Source organism: Rhinoderma darwinii, chromosome 3 (assembly GCF_050947455.1).
Source record: "Rhinoderma darwinii isolate aRhiDar2 chromosome 3, aRhiDar2.hap1, whole genome shotgun sequence".
Taxonomy (NCBI): Eukaryota; Metazoa; Chordata; class Amphibia; order Anura; family Rhinodermatidae; genus Rhinoderma; species Rhinoderma darwinii.
Window position 1 is genome coordinate 361,719,284 of NC_134689.1, and position 17,199 is coordinate 361,736,482.

The 17,199-nt window shown below is 43.1% G+C and overlaps 1 protein-coding gene across 1 annotated transcript in view; it reads right to left on the reverse strand.

Annotated features, from left to right (window-relative positions):
• Positions 1–9,595: 9,595 nt before the first annotated feature.
• The window catches only part of CNNM4 (cyclin and CBS domain divalent metal cation transport mediator 4), a 37,993-nt gene continuing 30,389 nt past the window's right edge, over positions 9,596–17,199 (reverse strand). The window contains exon 8 of the mRNA XM_075858589.1: positions 9,596–14,770. Coding sequence (XP_075714704.1) covers positions 14,582–14,770 — 189 coding nt within the window. The 3' untranslated portion in view covers positions 9,596–14,581. The remainder of the gene's footprint in view (positions 14,771–17,199) is intronic.

Sequence of the window (17,199 nt, forward strand, 5' to 3'; positions counted from 1 at the left end):
AGCCTTTGCCATTTTGGCTATTCTTTGATCCATTCGTACAGTGGTTCCCTGCTTCCTTCCGCGTCTTTCAGGTTTTGGTTGCCTCGTCAAGGCATTTGAGGTCATTTCAGCAGAGCAGCCTGTTATTTGCTGCACTTCTCTAAATGTTTTTCCCTCTCAAATCAACATTTTAATCAAAGTACAATTTTCATCAGAACAATGTCTGGAACGACCCATTTTCCCCAGTATTTCAGAAGGAAATGTGCTATAACCAACATTTGCCATCCTCCCAAATTGACACCTGTTATTCCACAGAATGGAGGACTTCACCAATTTCACTCCTCACCTCTGTTATTTTGAACAAGCCCCTTTCAATGAATGATTCAATTCCTCAGAATGAGCCGCATCCATGTCCTAATTGTTGGCTATTTTTTTTTCTACTTTCACTTTTTGGTTTAAATGACATATTAACTTTATTGATTACATCATTATGGTCGCGGTGATACCATATGTGTGTAATTTTATTTTTTTACAATTTTACTAAATAAAACCACTTTTTATGGGAAAAAATTTATTTTTTTACTGTCCTTTTTATTTTACATTACTTTTTTTTTTAGTCCCACTAGGGGACTTTACTATGCGATATTCAGATCGCTGCTAGAATGCTTTGGTAAACTTAGTATACCAGAGCATTATTGCCTTCAGTGTAAATATGAAAGGCAAGCTATCAGGACGTGCCTCTGGCACGTCCTAATAGGCATATGCCCAGGGCAGACCTGGGGGCTTTTATCAGGCCCCGGCTGCCATGACACCCCATCGGAGGCTCACGATTGCATTTGCGGGCTGCTGATGGGTGACAGAGGGAGCTCACTCCCTCTGTAAACAAGTTAAATGCCGCGGTCACTATTGACGGCAGCATTTAACGGGTTAAACGGCCGTGATCAAAGTAAACTTAGATCGTGGGCATTGGAGCAGGAGCCCAGCTGTCATTAGACAGCCGAGCCCCGGCTCCAGCCTGCACGGGACACCCGTGCACTACTTAGACTGGGCCACCGTAAAAAGGTGGTGGCCGAGCCTAAGGCCCCTTAGTGACCTCCGTGACAAAGCATATTGGTGGTCACTAAGGGGTTAATGATGCTGGACTGCCATTTTTGGACACGACTGTATACAGCTCCAGAACAAGCTCATTAGAGATATGGTAGCAGAATCAAGCTCAGTACCTATATACAGCACCAGAACCGAGCTCTGTACCTATATATAGCACCAGAACCAAGATCAGTACATTTATACAGCAAATACAGCTCATTACAGAGATCATTTGCAAATTCAGGTTAGCCCATGCCATATAAGTTTGTACCATGTGAAACTAGAGCTCCTAGTATGACCTGAACAATGGTAAGGATATGCTAAGAGCTGCTGTTTCACAAAAAGAATGCTACCATTCTCGCTGCAGATCATACAGTGAATCCGGGACTGATTAGTCAGAGGAAAAATAAACGATTTGACTGCCACCACCCACAGGGAGGGGGAGGGGGGGGGGGGGGGTGTTTGACTGTCACCACCCACAGGGAGGGGGGGCTGACTGTCACCACCCACAGGGAGGGGGTGGCTGACTGTCACCACCCACGAAGGGGGGCCTGTGTGGCACCACCCACGAAGGGGGGCCTGTGTGGCACCACCCACGAAGGGCACCAATATATGGGGGCACAAACTGGGAGCCTAACTTCTATATGGGGGCACAAACTAACGTTTTCTGCCGTTTCACTGCCGCCGTAAGTTCCCCACAAAGCTTTCCATTTGGACTCTTGTTCATCTCTTCCTCTGACGGAAGAGAGATAAACGGAGCTTAAAGATGCTGTCACATTATAAGTGGCCTATCCTATACATAATGTGATTGGCGCTGTAATGTAGACTACAGCAGTGTTTTTTATTTAGAAAAACGATCATTTTTGACAGTTATGACCTATTTTAGCTTTATGCCAATTACTTAATGGACCACTGGGCGTGTTTTACTTTTTGACCAAGTGGGCGTTGTACAGGGGAGTGTAGGACGCTGACCAATCAGCATCATACACTTCTCCCCATTCATTTACACAGCACATAGTGATCATACTAGATCACTATGTGCAGCCAACTTCTCATTGTTCCAGCCCAGCGTCTTTCTCTGCACAATCACACTGTAACAATGGGCTGGAACAATGAGGAGTGTATGACGCTGATTAGTCAGATTGGTCAGCGTCATACACTTCTCTTCACAACGCCCAGTTGGTAAAAAGTAAAAACACGCCCAGTTGTCTATCAAGAAACTAATTAGCATAAATCTAAAATGGTTTATAACTTGGTCAAAAATTATCCTTTCAAAATAAAAACCACTGCTGTTATCTACATTACAGCGCCGATCACATTATGTAGGAGATGGGGCACTTATAATCTGGTGACAGAGCCTCTTTAACCCCTTCCCGCTCCTGGACATACTATTAGGCCATGGCAGCTGTATCGTTCGCGCTCCATGACCTAATAGTATGTCTCGGGAGTAACGGCCGTTTCGGCCGTCCTCCCGACACATACAGGAGCTGTGACAGCTGCTGTCTCGTACAGCAGTTGCTGCAGCTCCTACAGCGGGGACCGATCGCTGTGTCCCCGCTGATTAACCCCTTAAAAGCCGCGTTCTATAGAGATCGCGGCTTTTTAGGGGTTAAGCTGCCATCGCCGGCCTGCTACACGATAGCGGCCGGCGATGGTGACTATGGCAACCGGACACCAAACAATGGCGTCCGGCTATGCCATAGACGGAAGCCTAGTGGGTCCTGACAACGTCAGGACCCACTATGCTTGCTGTCAGTGAGTAGCTGACAGTTCTAATACACTGCACTACGCATGTAGTGCAGTGTATTAGAATAGCGATCAGGGCCTCCTGCCCTCAAGTCCCCTAGTGGGACAAAGTAATAAAGTTTAAAAAAAAAGTTTAAAAAAAGATGTGTAAAAATAAGAAAATAAAAGTATTAAAAGTAAAAATCCCCCCTTTTCCCTTATCAGTCCTTTATTATTAATAAAAATATATAAAACAAATAAACTATACATAATTGGTATCGCCGCGTCCGTAACGGCCTGAACTACAAAATTATTTCGTTATTTATCCCGCACGGTGAACGCCGTAAAGGAAAATAATAATAAACCGTACCACAATCACAATTCTTTGGTCACTTCACCTCCCAAAAAATGGAATAAAAAGAGATCAAAAAGTCGCATGTACCTAAAAATGGTACTTATCGAAACTACAGTTCGTTACGCAAAAAATAAGTCCTCGCACGGCTTTATTGATTGAAAAATAAAAACGTTATGGCTCTTAGAATAAGGTAACACCAAAAGTGAATGATTTTTTACAAAACGTATTTTATTGTGCAAACGCCATAAGACATAAAAAAAAACTATAAACATCTGGTATCGCCGTAATCGTATCGCCCCGCAGAATAAAGTGAATATGTCATTTATAGCGCACGGTGAACGCTGTAAAAAAAATAGAATAAAAAAACAATAGTAGAATTGCTGTTTATTAGTCACCACGCCACCTAAAAATAGAATAAAAACTGATCAAAAAGTCGCATGCACCCCAAGAAAACTACAATGGATTCCTCAAGGGGTCGTTTCCAAATTGGGGTCACTTTTGGGGGGTTTCCAATGTTTTGGCACCACAAGACCTCTTCAAACCGGACATGGTGCCTAATAAAAAAAAAGAGGCTTCAAAATCCACTAGGTGCTCCTTTGCTTCGGAGGCCGGTGCTTCAGTCCATTACCGCACTAGGGCCACATGTGGGATATTTCTCTAAACTTCAGAATCTGGGCAATAAATATTAAGTTGCATTTCTCTGATAAATCCTTTTGGGTTATAAAAAAAATGGTATAAAGAGGATTTTCTGACAAAAAATAAATAAATGTACATTTCACCTCTACTTTGCTCTAAATTCCTGTGAAACACCTAAAGAGTTCATAAACTTTCTAAATGCTGTTGTGAATACTTTGAGGGGTCTAGTTTGTAAAATGGGGTGTTTGATAGGGGTTTCTAATATATGGGCCCCTCAAAGCAACTTCAGAACTGAACTGGAACCTAAAAAATTAAATAAATGAGGCAATACTTTGCTTCTTACATTATACTGATAATGAGCCGTGCCCACCCCGAGATGACCCCAGTTTTGACCGTTTGTATAAACGGAGACCCCTATTAGACCGTTTCAGTGCCCGGTTTTCCCAAGCATTCACCCGCGAGAAGTGTATTTCTATTGATGAGTCCCTGGTACATTTTAAAGGGAGGGTTCAATTCCACGAGTACCTGCCGGGTAAGAAGGCAAGGTATGGCGTGAAGATGTATAAGCTGTGCGAGAGTGCATCAGGGTATACCTACAGGTTTAGGATATATGAAGGAAAGGCCACCCCCAAACCAGACTGCATCCTGGGCTACAATAGGTACATGGGAGGGATGGACTTGTAAGATCAAGCCCTGAAGCCCTACAGCGCCATGCGGTGTGGTATAAAAGCTGGCCGGGCACATCATACAGATGGCTTTGTACAATGCGTACGTGCTACGTCGATGTGCAGGCCAGAGGGGAACTTTCCTGGAATTTCAAGAGGTGATCATCAAGAACCTAATCTTTAGGGACCAAGAAGGGGGGGGCACCCAGTACTTCTGGAAGCGGGGCCACACGCATCGTACCAGGGAAACACTTTCCAGAAGTTCCCCAAACTGGCAAGAAGGGAAAAAGTCAAAAGAGGTGCAAAGTCTGCTATAAGAGGGCGATAAGGGATGACACAATATATCAATGTGACACGTGTCCCGAATAACCAGAGCTCTGTATGAAAGAGTGTTTTCAAATTTATCATACATCCCTTGGTTTATAATTTACCCCAATTTTACTTACCCTGATGCCCTCCGCACAGCTTATCCCACCTTGTCTTTCCCCTCTGGGCCCTGCTGTGTGCCCAGGCAGCTGATAACAGCCACATGTAGGGTATTGCCATACCCGGGAGAACCCACATTACAGTTTATGGGGTGTATGTCTCCGGTCAAAATGCTCACTACACCTCTAGATGAATGCCTTAAGGGTGTAGTTTTTAAAACGGGGTCACTTCTTGCGGGTTTCAACTGTACTGGTACCTCAGGTGCTTCTGCATACATGACTTCGCACTAGAAAATCCCCAGTAGGCCAAATGGTGGTCCTTTCCTTCTGAGCCCTCCCATGGGCCCAAACGGCAGTTTATCACCACAAATGGGGTATTGCCGCACTCAGGACAAATTGGGCAACAAAATGGAGTATTTTATTTCTTGTGAAAATAAGAATTTTTGAGCTAAAATGACATATTATTGGAAAAAATATATATTTTTTAATTCCCAGCCCAATTCAAATAAGTTCTGTGAAGAAACTATGGGGTCTAAATGGTCACATTACCCATAAATGAATTCCTTGAGGGGTGTAGTTTCCAAAATGGGGTCACTTCTGGTGGGTTTCCATTGCTTTGATACCTCTGAGGCTCTGCAAATGCGACATGGCACCCGAAAACCAATCCAGCAAAATCTGGATTCCAAAGAACACACAGCGCTCCTTTCCTTCTGAGCCCTCCCATGGGCCCAAACGGCAGTTTATCACCGCAAATAGGGTATTGCCACACTAAAGGACAAATTGGGCAACAAAATTGGGTATTTTGTTCCCTGTGAAAATAAGAAATTTTGATCACAAATGACATTTTATTGGAAAAAGACATTTTTTTCATTTCACAGCCCAATTCAAATACGTGCTGTGAAAAAACTGTGCGGTCAAAATGATAACAACCATAAATGAATTCCTTGAGGGGTGTAGTTTCCAAAATGGGGTCACTATTGGGGGATTCCTACTGTTTTGACACCTCAACACCTCTTCAAACCTGGCATGCTGCCTAAAATATATTCTAATAAAAAAGAAGCACCAAAATGCACTAGGTGCTTCTTTGCTTCTAGGGCTTGTGTTTTAGCCCACGAGCGCACTAGAGACACATGTGGGACATTTCTAAAAACTGCAGAATCTGGACAATACATATTTAGTAGTATTTCTCTGGTAAAACCTTCTGTGTTACAGAAAAAAAATTGAATAAAATTGAAATTCAGCAAGAAAAATGAAATTTGCAAATTTCACCTCCACTTTGCTTTAATTCCTGTGAAATGCCTGAAGGGTTAAAAAACGTTCTAAATGCTGTTTTGAATACTTTGAGGGGTCTAGTTTTTAAAATGGGGTGTTTTATCAGTGTTTCTAATACATAGGCCCCACAAAGCCACTTCAGAACTCAAGAGGTACCTTAAAAAAAAAAGGCTTTTGACATTTTCTTAAAAATATGAGAAATTGCTGTTTATGTTCTAAGCCTTGTAACGTCCAAGAAAAATAAAAGAATGTTCAAAAAACGATGCCAATCTAAAGTAGACATATGGGCAATGTGAACTAGTAACTATTTTGGGTGGTATAACCGTCTGTTTTACAAGCAGATGCATTTAAATTCTGAAAAATGCTATTTTTTCCAAATTTTCTCTACATTTTGCAATTTTACACCAACACTGAATATATCGACCAAATTTTACCACGAACATGAAGCCCAATGTGTCACGAGAAAACAATCTCAGAATCGCTTGGATAGGTTTAAGCATTCCGACGTTATTACCACATAAATTGAAATATTTCAGATTTGAAAAATGGGCTCTGAGCCTTAAGGCCAAAACAAGGCTGCGTCCTTAAGAGGTTAAAGAGGCTCTGTCACCAGATTTTGCAACCCCTATCTGCTATTGCAGCAGATCGGCGCTGCAATGTAGATTACAGTAACGTTTTTATTTTTTAAAAACGAGCATTTTTGGCCAAGTTATGACCATTTTCGTATTTATGCAAATGGGGCTTGCAAAAGTACAACTGGGCGTGTTGAAAAGTAAAAGTACAACTGGGCGTGTATTATGTGCGTACATCGGGGCGTGTTTACTACTTTTACTAGCTGGGCGCTCTGATGAGAAGTATCATCCACTTCTCTTCAGAACGCCCAGCTTCTAGCAGTGCAGATCTGTGACGTCACTCACAGGTCCTGCATCGTGTCGGCACCAGAGGCTACAGTTGATTCTGCAGCAGCATCAGCATTTGCAGGTAAGTAGCTACATCGACTTACCTGCAAACGCCGATGCTGCTGCAGAATCATCTGTAGCCTCTGGTGCCGGTGTCCTCGCTCGTCTGACACGATGCAGGACCTGTGAGTGACGTCACAGTGTGATCTCTCGAGAACACGGCTGTGTCTGCACTGCCAGAAGCTGGGCGTTGTGAAGAGAAGTGGATGATACTTCTCATCAGAACGCCCAGCTAGTAAAAGTAGTAAACACGCCCCGATGTAACACACATAATACACGCCCAGTTGTACTTTTGCAAGCCTCATTTGCATAAATACGAAAATGGTCATAACTTGGCCAAAAATGCTCGTTTTTTAAAAATAAAAACGTTACTGTAATCTACATTGCAGCGCCGATCTGCTGCAATAGCAGATAGGGGTTGCAAAATCTGGTGACAGAGCCTCTTGTTATGTACTCATAAAATGTTAGGATTTAATTACTTCATTATAACAGGACTAAAGCATTAGAATATATATATTTCTAATGCTTTAGTCCTGTTATGTTATATACGTTAGATTTAATAATTTTAATAACTCTTCATTCTAACAGGACTAAAGCAATATATATATATATTCCAATGCTTTAGTCCTGTTATAATGAAAAGTTATTAAATCTAACATATATAATAACATATCTAACACACACACATATATATATATATATATATATATATATATAACCCCTTTAACGCGTTTGCAACTCCTCTATTTCAACCTTGTGACAACCGGCAGCAAAGATGGGCATTGTACCGTGTCATGTGTTTGGGCTGGGGCTATCAGAACTCTAGTCCACGTCTAGTCTTCGTACTTAAGAACGTACCATAGAGGGGCATAGGCCTCTAATGTACCTCTGTATGCCAACAATTTAATGAAGCGGCATAGGGCGAGTGTATCTCCAAATATACGTCACCCGATGGAGCCTGTACCGCAGCAGACTGGCCTAATGCGTGCAACAGCCCTTAGAGAACCGCTATTTTTTGCTTCCTATAGGATGCATGATCCCTATATACATTGCTAATACCGAATTTAGGCTATGGGCGTTGATGGGGATGGCGATTTTAACCCAGTTTGCCCTCCTAACTCGTAATACTGCAGTGATTGGGCAACAAGGCCAGCTCGTCAGACAGTTTCGAATGAGGCTCCTTGTGCCAGTTTTGTCAATTTGTCTCATTTGCACCGATTTTTGGCACTATTCTCACACACATCGGGTGTGTAAATATTTATGCGTGTACCCCATTGAGTCTACGGCTAAAATGACAGGAAAAAGAAATATGCTCAGTTCTAAGAATATATAAATATATAATGGGGGAGATTTATCAAAACTAGTGAGAAAAGTTTAGCAGTAACAACCAATCGGGTTGCCGCTTATTTTCCCTAAGGACTATTGAAAATCTGATTGGTTGCTATGGGCCACTGTTTTACGTTATACATACACAAATTCTGATAAATCTCCCACATTGTAGGTTTAGATCTGCCTAAGGCCTCATTCACACGGCAGGGTTTCCCGGCCGGGTGCCGGCCGTTAATAAATCGGCCGGCACCCGGCTGCATTAGGAATGATAGACCCCTAATGGGGCTATTCACACGACCGATTTTTTGACGGCCGGAAAATCCGGCCGTCAAAAAATAGGACATGCTCTATCTTTGCCCGGGCACCCGGCCGCCCGGCTCCCATAGAAGTCTATGGGGCCGGGTATTACACGGCCATCACCGGAATGTGTTCCGAGTGATGGCCGGGTTTCCCGGCGCTTGCGCTCTATCTCCTCCTCCTCACAGCGCAGAGTGCATGTGAGGAGGAGGAGTTGATGCCATTCTGACGAATGGCATCGCTGCACACTGTGTTGCAGGGCCGGGGTGTACAGCAGGTGGAGGGAGCGCTGCGCTGGCTCCCTTCCCCTGCTTGTTAAAAGCACCCTGGCTCGGCGACACCTTAGATGGCGCCGCTAGTAGCAGCAGCTGCTGCTGCTACTACTGTAGCGACGCCACTATAGCAGAGCGGGGAGGTATCTCCCCGCTCTGCTATGTGCTAGCCGCACTTTAGCTCCTTGAAGGAGCGGAATCCCCGTGTGTTCGGGGATTCCGCTCCTGGACAGAGCGCTTGATGTCTCTGTCCATATCTGGGCAGTGACATCAGGGGAAACTCCTGAAGCGGAATCCCCGAACACATGGGGATTCCCCTTCAGGAGCTGCCGCTGATGTCACTGTCCGGATCTGCCCGGCCCGGCACGGATGCATAACTTTATGCAAACCGGCCGGGCAGAATGGCCGATTTTACCGGCCGGCACTCGGGCTCGGACCCGACCCGGTCGTGTGAATCCCGCCTTAGAATGGACGTATTTCATGTCCCATTTTATTAGTAGACACAATCGGTTACAAATCCATAAACAATTGATATATATATTGCAGTCTATTCAGCGCCGATCCAACACACGTACAAAAGGTCTCCTGACGAGAATTAAATAATAAACTCTTTAATAATTAAACAATTTATATATTTACAATCATCATAAATCGTACACCTTTTTTTCGCCCACCACCCCTCCTGAGGGAAAACAAGAAAAAAATATATTAAAAACCAAAAACCATTTCCCTTCTTCTGGAACTCCGTAAACAGGAATAGATTTTGTTTTCGAAATTCTGCTTCGTTACCAGTCCCTGAGCAAGAAGGATCAGATCCTGTGATCTGCTGATCTACAACACAGCAGCAAAGGATCCTGCACGAAACAACGTATGGCTTGTGCGCATTGCTAGAAACACACCGGGCCCCATGTATCCAGACTAGTGCCCAAAGCAACCAATCAAATCCCTGCTTTCATATCCCAACCAGCACTGAAAAAAATGAAAGCTGAAATCTGATTGGTTGCTATGGGTAACTGTGCCACATCTTGTCTGCAGTAGTTTTTTTTACATGAGGCCTATTTTTTAAAGGGGTTTACCAGGTTATAAGAAGGACTCTAGTTGCTTAAAAGTAAAAATAATAAATGAAATATATTTAATGCCACGCCATTCCCGCAAAGTCTCTAACGGTCTTCATTAATTACAAAATGTACGTGGACATGACGTCACCTTGGACGAAACGTCAAATCGTGGTTAAGTCATCACATACATTTTGTAAGCAAAGCAGGAATGGCTGCTAGTGGCGGCACGAGAGCAGATCAGTATTGTGAGGTTTTTATAGAACAATGTGTTTTTGTTTAACATTTTAAGGCCTAAAGTATTTCTCATAAACTGGAAACGCCCTTTAAAAAGGAGTTGTCTGAGATTACTTTCCCCCCAGTAGCAGCACCACTCACGGACTGTCTTGGTAGTGCAGCGCTGCTTCATTCAAGTAATTAAGACTTAGCTGCAATACCAGACTCAGCCCATGGGCAAAAGTGGCGCTGTTTCTGGGAGAAAGAAAAAAGGTAAGCATTTTTTCCTAATTTCACACAAACTCTTTAACTTCAATTGTATATAATATATATTTATTACATCCTGCTACCTAAGGTACCAGAGCAGCATTTTGTTTTTATAGTGAACCTGTCATCAGTACAAAATGGAGATTGCTGCATTGTCAATGTAAGCAATTTCCATACATCACTGTTCCTCACTTATCCCAGACAAGTCAAATATCTGTGAAAGCTCGTTTATTCTTATATATATTGTTCAATTTGGTCAACAATGAATGACATCTTTTCATCGATCAATGCGTTAAGGGGTTTTCTCAATCAATATTCATCACCTATCCACATGATTGATGGTCTCGGACTCCCGACGATCCCGAGAACAGGCGTACCTGGTTGTCTCGGGGCGCCCCACATGGATGGAGTGGTACTGCGCATGCACGGCCACCGCTCTATTCCAGCTAAATCTCCGGCAGCCCCAAAGAAAATGAATGAAGCGGCGGCTGAGCATGCACAGTACCGCTACATTCATATGGGGCGCACAGGGAAAGCCAGGTAAGCCCGTTCTCAGGATCGGTGGAGGTCCAAGTAGTCGGACCTCCACCGATCAGCTATCACCTATCCTGTCGACAGGTAATACATTTTGATTATAGGAAAACACCATTAACATTTTGCTGATTTGCAGGACACCGTCACCTTTGTCATTACTGCTAATTATATATCTTTCCCTGTGAAGATTGTATTAAGAGTTTATATATAGAATTATTCTACATAAGAATTTGAGTATCTTTGTAAATACATTGCTGTTCTTCTCATTATTACTCCCATTATAGCCTGTTTTATAGTCTAGAACAGCATTCACAATTCTGCAGGCTTTAGAGCAGAAATCTCCCAGAATTCCTTGCTGACCAAATGTCTGCCCAAAGCTTGTTCTACTAATTGGCATTCTGGGACGTATAGTCTTTAGACCAGGCACTGTACAGTCATCTCATGTAAAGAAGAATGAAGTGTCCCATCACATTATACAGAAGCTCTTAGGGGTGTGACTGTCGACTGGTTTCAACAACAAATAGCAGAATTGTGAATGCAGCTCAGGATAATATAGGCTGAAAACAGGATCAGAACAAGATAAGTAACGCAAAGTATTTACAAAATTACTCAACTTTTCATGTTGAATATATATATTCCGTTGCTTCTACAGCACCATTATCTTCTACATCACTGTATACAGATTGTCATCAATCACATAGATCCTTGTCCCAGTTGGGGCTCACATTCTAATTTTCACCAATGTCAAATACTCTTGGGTCAATTTCATAGAAAGCCAATTAGATATTTTTTTTAGTTGAGCGGCATCACGCATGTCCGTCTACTGTGCCATTCAAGCTCCTTACTGCATGGGGTGCAGTGAGGAGGAACTAGCGGCTTAAGGCCCTCGTTCTAGTAATTGGTGTGGGGCTCCAGCGATGACATTTAGACACTGTGGATAGGTGACAAATGTGGACTCTGGGGATACCCCTTTAATGTGGACATACCCTTCAAAACTCATTTACATTGACCAGATAATTACAACTTTATGGAAGACCAATAGGAGTACCTATGACATGCCATTATTCCCTTTTTTGCCATATTAAATGAAAACTTCAAGTTAAATGGGGGTTACGGACTTTTGGCCTATCCTGTATATTCTAATGAACACTATATATGTCCACAAAACAGTGGCTTATGTCTACAAGTACAGGGGTCCACAGATGCCACGATTACTTTGCTGATCAGTGTTAATACGTGCAGGCGACAATCCTATTATATCCGACCATTTGAATTATTGATGAGCAGTTCTGGTTAATCTATTGAGAAACTTCCATTTTTGCAATGCTTAGAACGATTTTCTGTGTAAAAGACTGTTCCAAAAATATCAAGCTACGTATGCGTGATCAGATGAATGTTACAAGAATGATAAAATAGGGCGACGTTGGTAAAAATGGAATATACCTTATAGTCCATGGCCAACTTATGTGAAGTTGTAAATGCCACTCCTGCAGTAATGGACTCCGCCATCCTCATTCTCTGCCAATGAGTGCGGTGTTAATTTGAGGGTGCGGAGGTCTTAAGTGCTGCACCAGCATTAGTGGTCGGGGTATGGAACTTTGGTCTATTTGTAGCCATGGCCATACAGGTGGGCTAGTCTTGAGAACTCTGTGCTAGGGATCTAAGGATATTTTGACTCAACAGGATACAATTTTTGTCCATTCACCACCTACTTAAATTGTGTCCTCTTATATTGGGCTGGTTTGAGTTACCAATCCAGATTTGGAAGTTGCCTAAAGCAAGTTTAACATCTACTCTAGCCAGAAAAGCCGGTTATGCAATATGTTTGATGTGGTACTGAACCCCCACCAGAAATGACTGCTGATAAGACCACCTTTTTCCTTCTGACATGTTGAATTTGACTAACACAACATCATTGATGTACCTTTAGTTTTCCAAAGTACCATTAAAATAAATGGATAATACGCTCAGCTTACCTTATGCAGAATCTAAATTCTAAAATCAAAATGTCTGTATCATATACCAAGACAAGGCCAAGACTCTAGATTAAAATTGGTTTGCAAGACAAAGTCATCTGAAGGTGCATACACCTATCTGTGTGTGTCACCCACCCCCTATGTCCCACTGCAATATGTTTTTTCCATGTGGTCCTATTAGGAGACTGTGAAAACGATAAAATAAGTTAAAACATTGCTAGATTTGCTTCAAATGAGATGGACCCAGTATCAGCAACCAAAATGATTTTTGGTAGACCATGGTTGGCATGAGGTAAGTGAAGCGTTACATCTGGCTTCACCTCGCTTATGGAAGGAGTGGGGGCATGAATGATATTTTGTTGTGCTGCCTTACATATATGTTCTGTATGCTCTCAAATTGGCACCGTATTTCTACAGAAGGTGTCAGTTTTGTGTTTTACTTTTGTACTGAAACAAATTGAGCTAGTGATTTCCAACCAGAGCAAATAACCCAAGTGATGTGGCGCAGTAGCACCAATGGGCATGGTAAGCTATAACTAGTGACGTATGGGGGGGGGGGGGGTTTCTTGTAAACATATAGGAGGCACATATGGAAAAGTTTCTGCTGAAAGCACAGACGCCATCCATACTGCCCTGCTTACATCAGCAATGTGACCAGCGAAGAACAGATCATATACATTGGTCGGTAATACAATACTAGTGGTGAATCAGGGCTTTCTTTACTGCCAGATAGTTTACTGATAAATCATAACCCGCTGTCCTGGCACAAGGAAAGTCTGACGAAAAACACTGATGGGAAGTGGCAAGGAAAACTCTTACCAATACCGTTAAATTGCTTATTAATGTAGAAAGACGTCGTCTGCATGATTGTAGGTCTATCCTCATAATATGGAGAAAAAGAAGACTGCCTGCTGTAACAGGAACTGTCATTTAATACTCAGGTAACTTGGCAGAAGCCACAGTACTTCAAGTCAAGACAATTGGTTGTCCCTTAACAGACAAGTGGTGGTGGAAGAATGGGTGATTTGTGGGTGTGACGCCCACATAAAGGAAGACTTGATGCTACCCATTCCCCGCAGGAAGACAGACAAATCGATCCCCTATTTAGATTTAGGGGTCTCCAGTGCACATGTAGAAACCCTTCCCTGAGTTGATGCTTGACCCAGCATCACGCTATTCCCAGATTATTGTAGAGCCTTGCTCTGCCACATCCCCTTTGGTAGCCTTGTGATTGCTTGCGTAAATCAGTCCTCTCCAATGCTGCAGAGCATCACTTTTTATATTCCTCTGCAGAAGATCTGGAGAGCATATTATTAAACACTCCTCGAGTGAAGAGGACCAGCAAATCTCTCTCCCTCCAGACGTGAAGAGTGCAGCTCCGGAGACTCCAGGCTTTCTGGAAGTCTGCTTTTTGGAAGATAAAGCTTTGCATGCAGTGTATTGCCACTCTATGTCCAGTCAGATATTGCACACGGTTTCTCTAAACGGATAAAGTACTGGCTGAGCAGCGCTCCATTAGTGCAGATTGTGCTATCAAACCGCGTTCTGATGCAAGCTGTGCTGAGAGTTCCTTTGGTTAAGGAGACTGGTAGTTTCATCTACCAAAACCTCGCTGCGCTCCGACAAGGTGTTGTCAGGTTTGTGGTTTCCTCCCTCAGGGGACTGTGGACTACTATCCATACGGGAAGACATCAGGGCACCTTGATACTGTTCTCTGGTGATCTGGGAAAAAAAAAGAAAAAAAGTTACCATTACTTCTTATCCATGAGTAATCAGGGGTAACATATAGAAACATTATGTTACCACCATTACAGCCACTGATAGAACTGCTTCCATCGTAATGAAAGTAGTCAGACGGATCAATGTAGAGGAACCATTAGAAACGGATTAAAAAAAATAAAAATGTGTGTGAAGTGGGATTTACTGGTTCCCGACCGCTGGCTGTGTATTTACAGCCAGCGGTCAGGGTCCTTAAAACCCACGCCATAGACTATTTACAGAGCAGGCTTTAGCTTGCTGCCCGAGCGAATGTCGGGTCTCCGGCAGTCTGACTGCCGCGGACCCTGAGGAGAGGATAGAAGCAGCTTTTGCTGCTTCTGTCTTCTCTGATCTCTTTTACGCAGCGCTCAATGCGCGCTGTGTACAGGAATAGAGGCATCGGCAGCGGAGCTGCCTCTATTGGTCCCGGTGATCATGTGACTGGTCACATGATCGCCGGGTGCCGTTAGTGGCAGACTGCTGCTGGGTCTTACTAGACCCAGCACATCTCTATTAGTGACAATAGTCACTATGAGAGGGCTGATTTCCCCTGTAACTGGGGCTGCTGTGCAGTGGAAAAACATGGTGTAAAAGAAGAAAAAACAAAGTCCCCCAAAGGTCTTTTATGACCTATGAGGGACAGACCATAGCAATAAAAAAAGTGCAAAAAAATTAAACACACATAAAATACCCACCCCAAAAAAAAAAAATGTTGTTTCCCCCCCCCCCGCCAATCATTGTCGTAACACTAGTCCTGAGCCAATTTCCCTAATATAGACATGTAATATATTCAAATTTACGGTAGACAAGGACGATCGCAAATAAAATGTCTATTTTAGGGTAAAACTATGTGATTACCAAAAAAAAAAAAAAATAGTAAAAGTTTTTTTTTTTTTTACAATTATTTTCAAACTATAACCCTAAAAATTCTAAAATGGCAAAACGGATGTATATATAAAAAAAAAAGTAAACCTGCATTGTCTACGGAAAAAAACATCGCAAAAATCATGTCGCTAGCCCAAATAAAAAAGTTACAGCTGTTTATAACGAACGAGTGCTAAAAAGGGCTAAACGGTGTCTGGTCCTGAAGGATCAAAATAGCCCGGTCCTGAACTGGTTAAAGGGGAGTTTTCCACTAGCAGCATTGCATCTTGAGGAGAATATGGCGCCTCCATCTCTGCATTTATTCATTGAACCAGTCAGTTTTCCCTGATAATAGAGGCATGACCAGGGCCGGATTCACCTATAGGCAGCTGGGGGAAGGACATCGGCTAAACAGGGAAATCTACATATGGATTGCACATGTGTATTCATATGTAAATTATGTGTATTTCTTAAGCACTCCAGGTGCTGCTTGAATGAAAGGATGACAATCAGCGTCATACATGTCTCCTCATTCATGCCCTGCTTGTTTCACTGCACAGCGTGATCTCGCGAGATGACGCTGTGAAGGGACTTCCTCCTGCAGGTCCTTCACCGGATCGACGGAAGAATCGACAGACCGTCAATGTCAATGGAGGCGATGTCTGTTCAGTATTCCATGGCTCCGGTGAAGGACCTGTGGGACGAAGTCCCGTCACAGCGTGATCTCGCGAGATCACGCTGTGCAGTGAAACAAGCTGGGAATGAACGAAGAGCAGCGTATCAGATTGGTCACCGTCACACTTTTCTTTACAACGCCCAGCTGGTGGAAAGTAAAAAAAATGCCCAGTTGGGCACTTAGAAAAAATTGTCAAAAAAAAAATTTGATTATAACTTGGTTAAAACAAAATTAAAAAAACAAAAACCTGTTGTGATCTACATTAAAGCGCCTATTAGATTAGGTAGAAGATAGGGCAGTTATAAACTGGGGACAGAGCCTCTAAGTCATGCAGCCACTGCGTTGGCTGGAGAAGTTATGACTTCCTACTAGAGTCTTAAAAATCTAGTCCCCATGTCATGCGCCACTCCCGTTACAGACCGTGGCTCGTGCCGGGAGGACAGCACACGTTCTACTGAAGGATGGTACACCCTCATACTCCTCTAGAACTCCATTATGGAGCAATCCTTGGTTGTCTCAAGTAGAGCATCTGCCGGGTGCGGCGTTATGGACTGGGGTGGGGGTCAGGTTTCTGGGTCAATTATACTCTCTAGATCGTGGTTTTGTATCCTTTTCAGAGCTTGAGGAGCGGTTTGGAGTCTGGAGAAAGGCCTTCTTTCACGATCTCTAATTAAGTCATGCTTGCGCGGCCCAGTTTAGCTCTATTACGTCTATGCTGGGCTTCTCTAGACTGGAGGACCTTCTTGGTGCTCCGGACCTTCCAACGGTTCTTACCCAAACATATGCCCTACTGTTCTCTTCGTGACATGGTGGAGGAGTGGAGGGAAGTAGAACTCTCATTCTTTCATTCGAA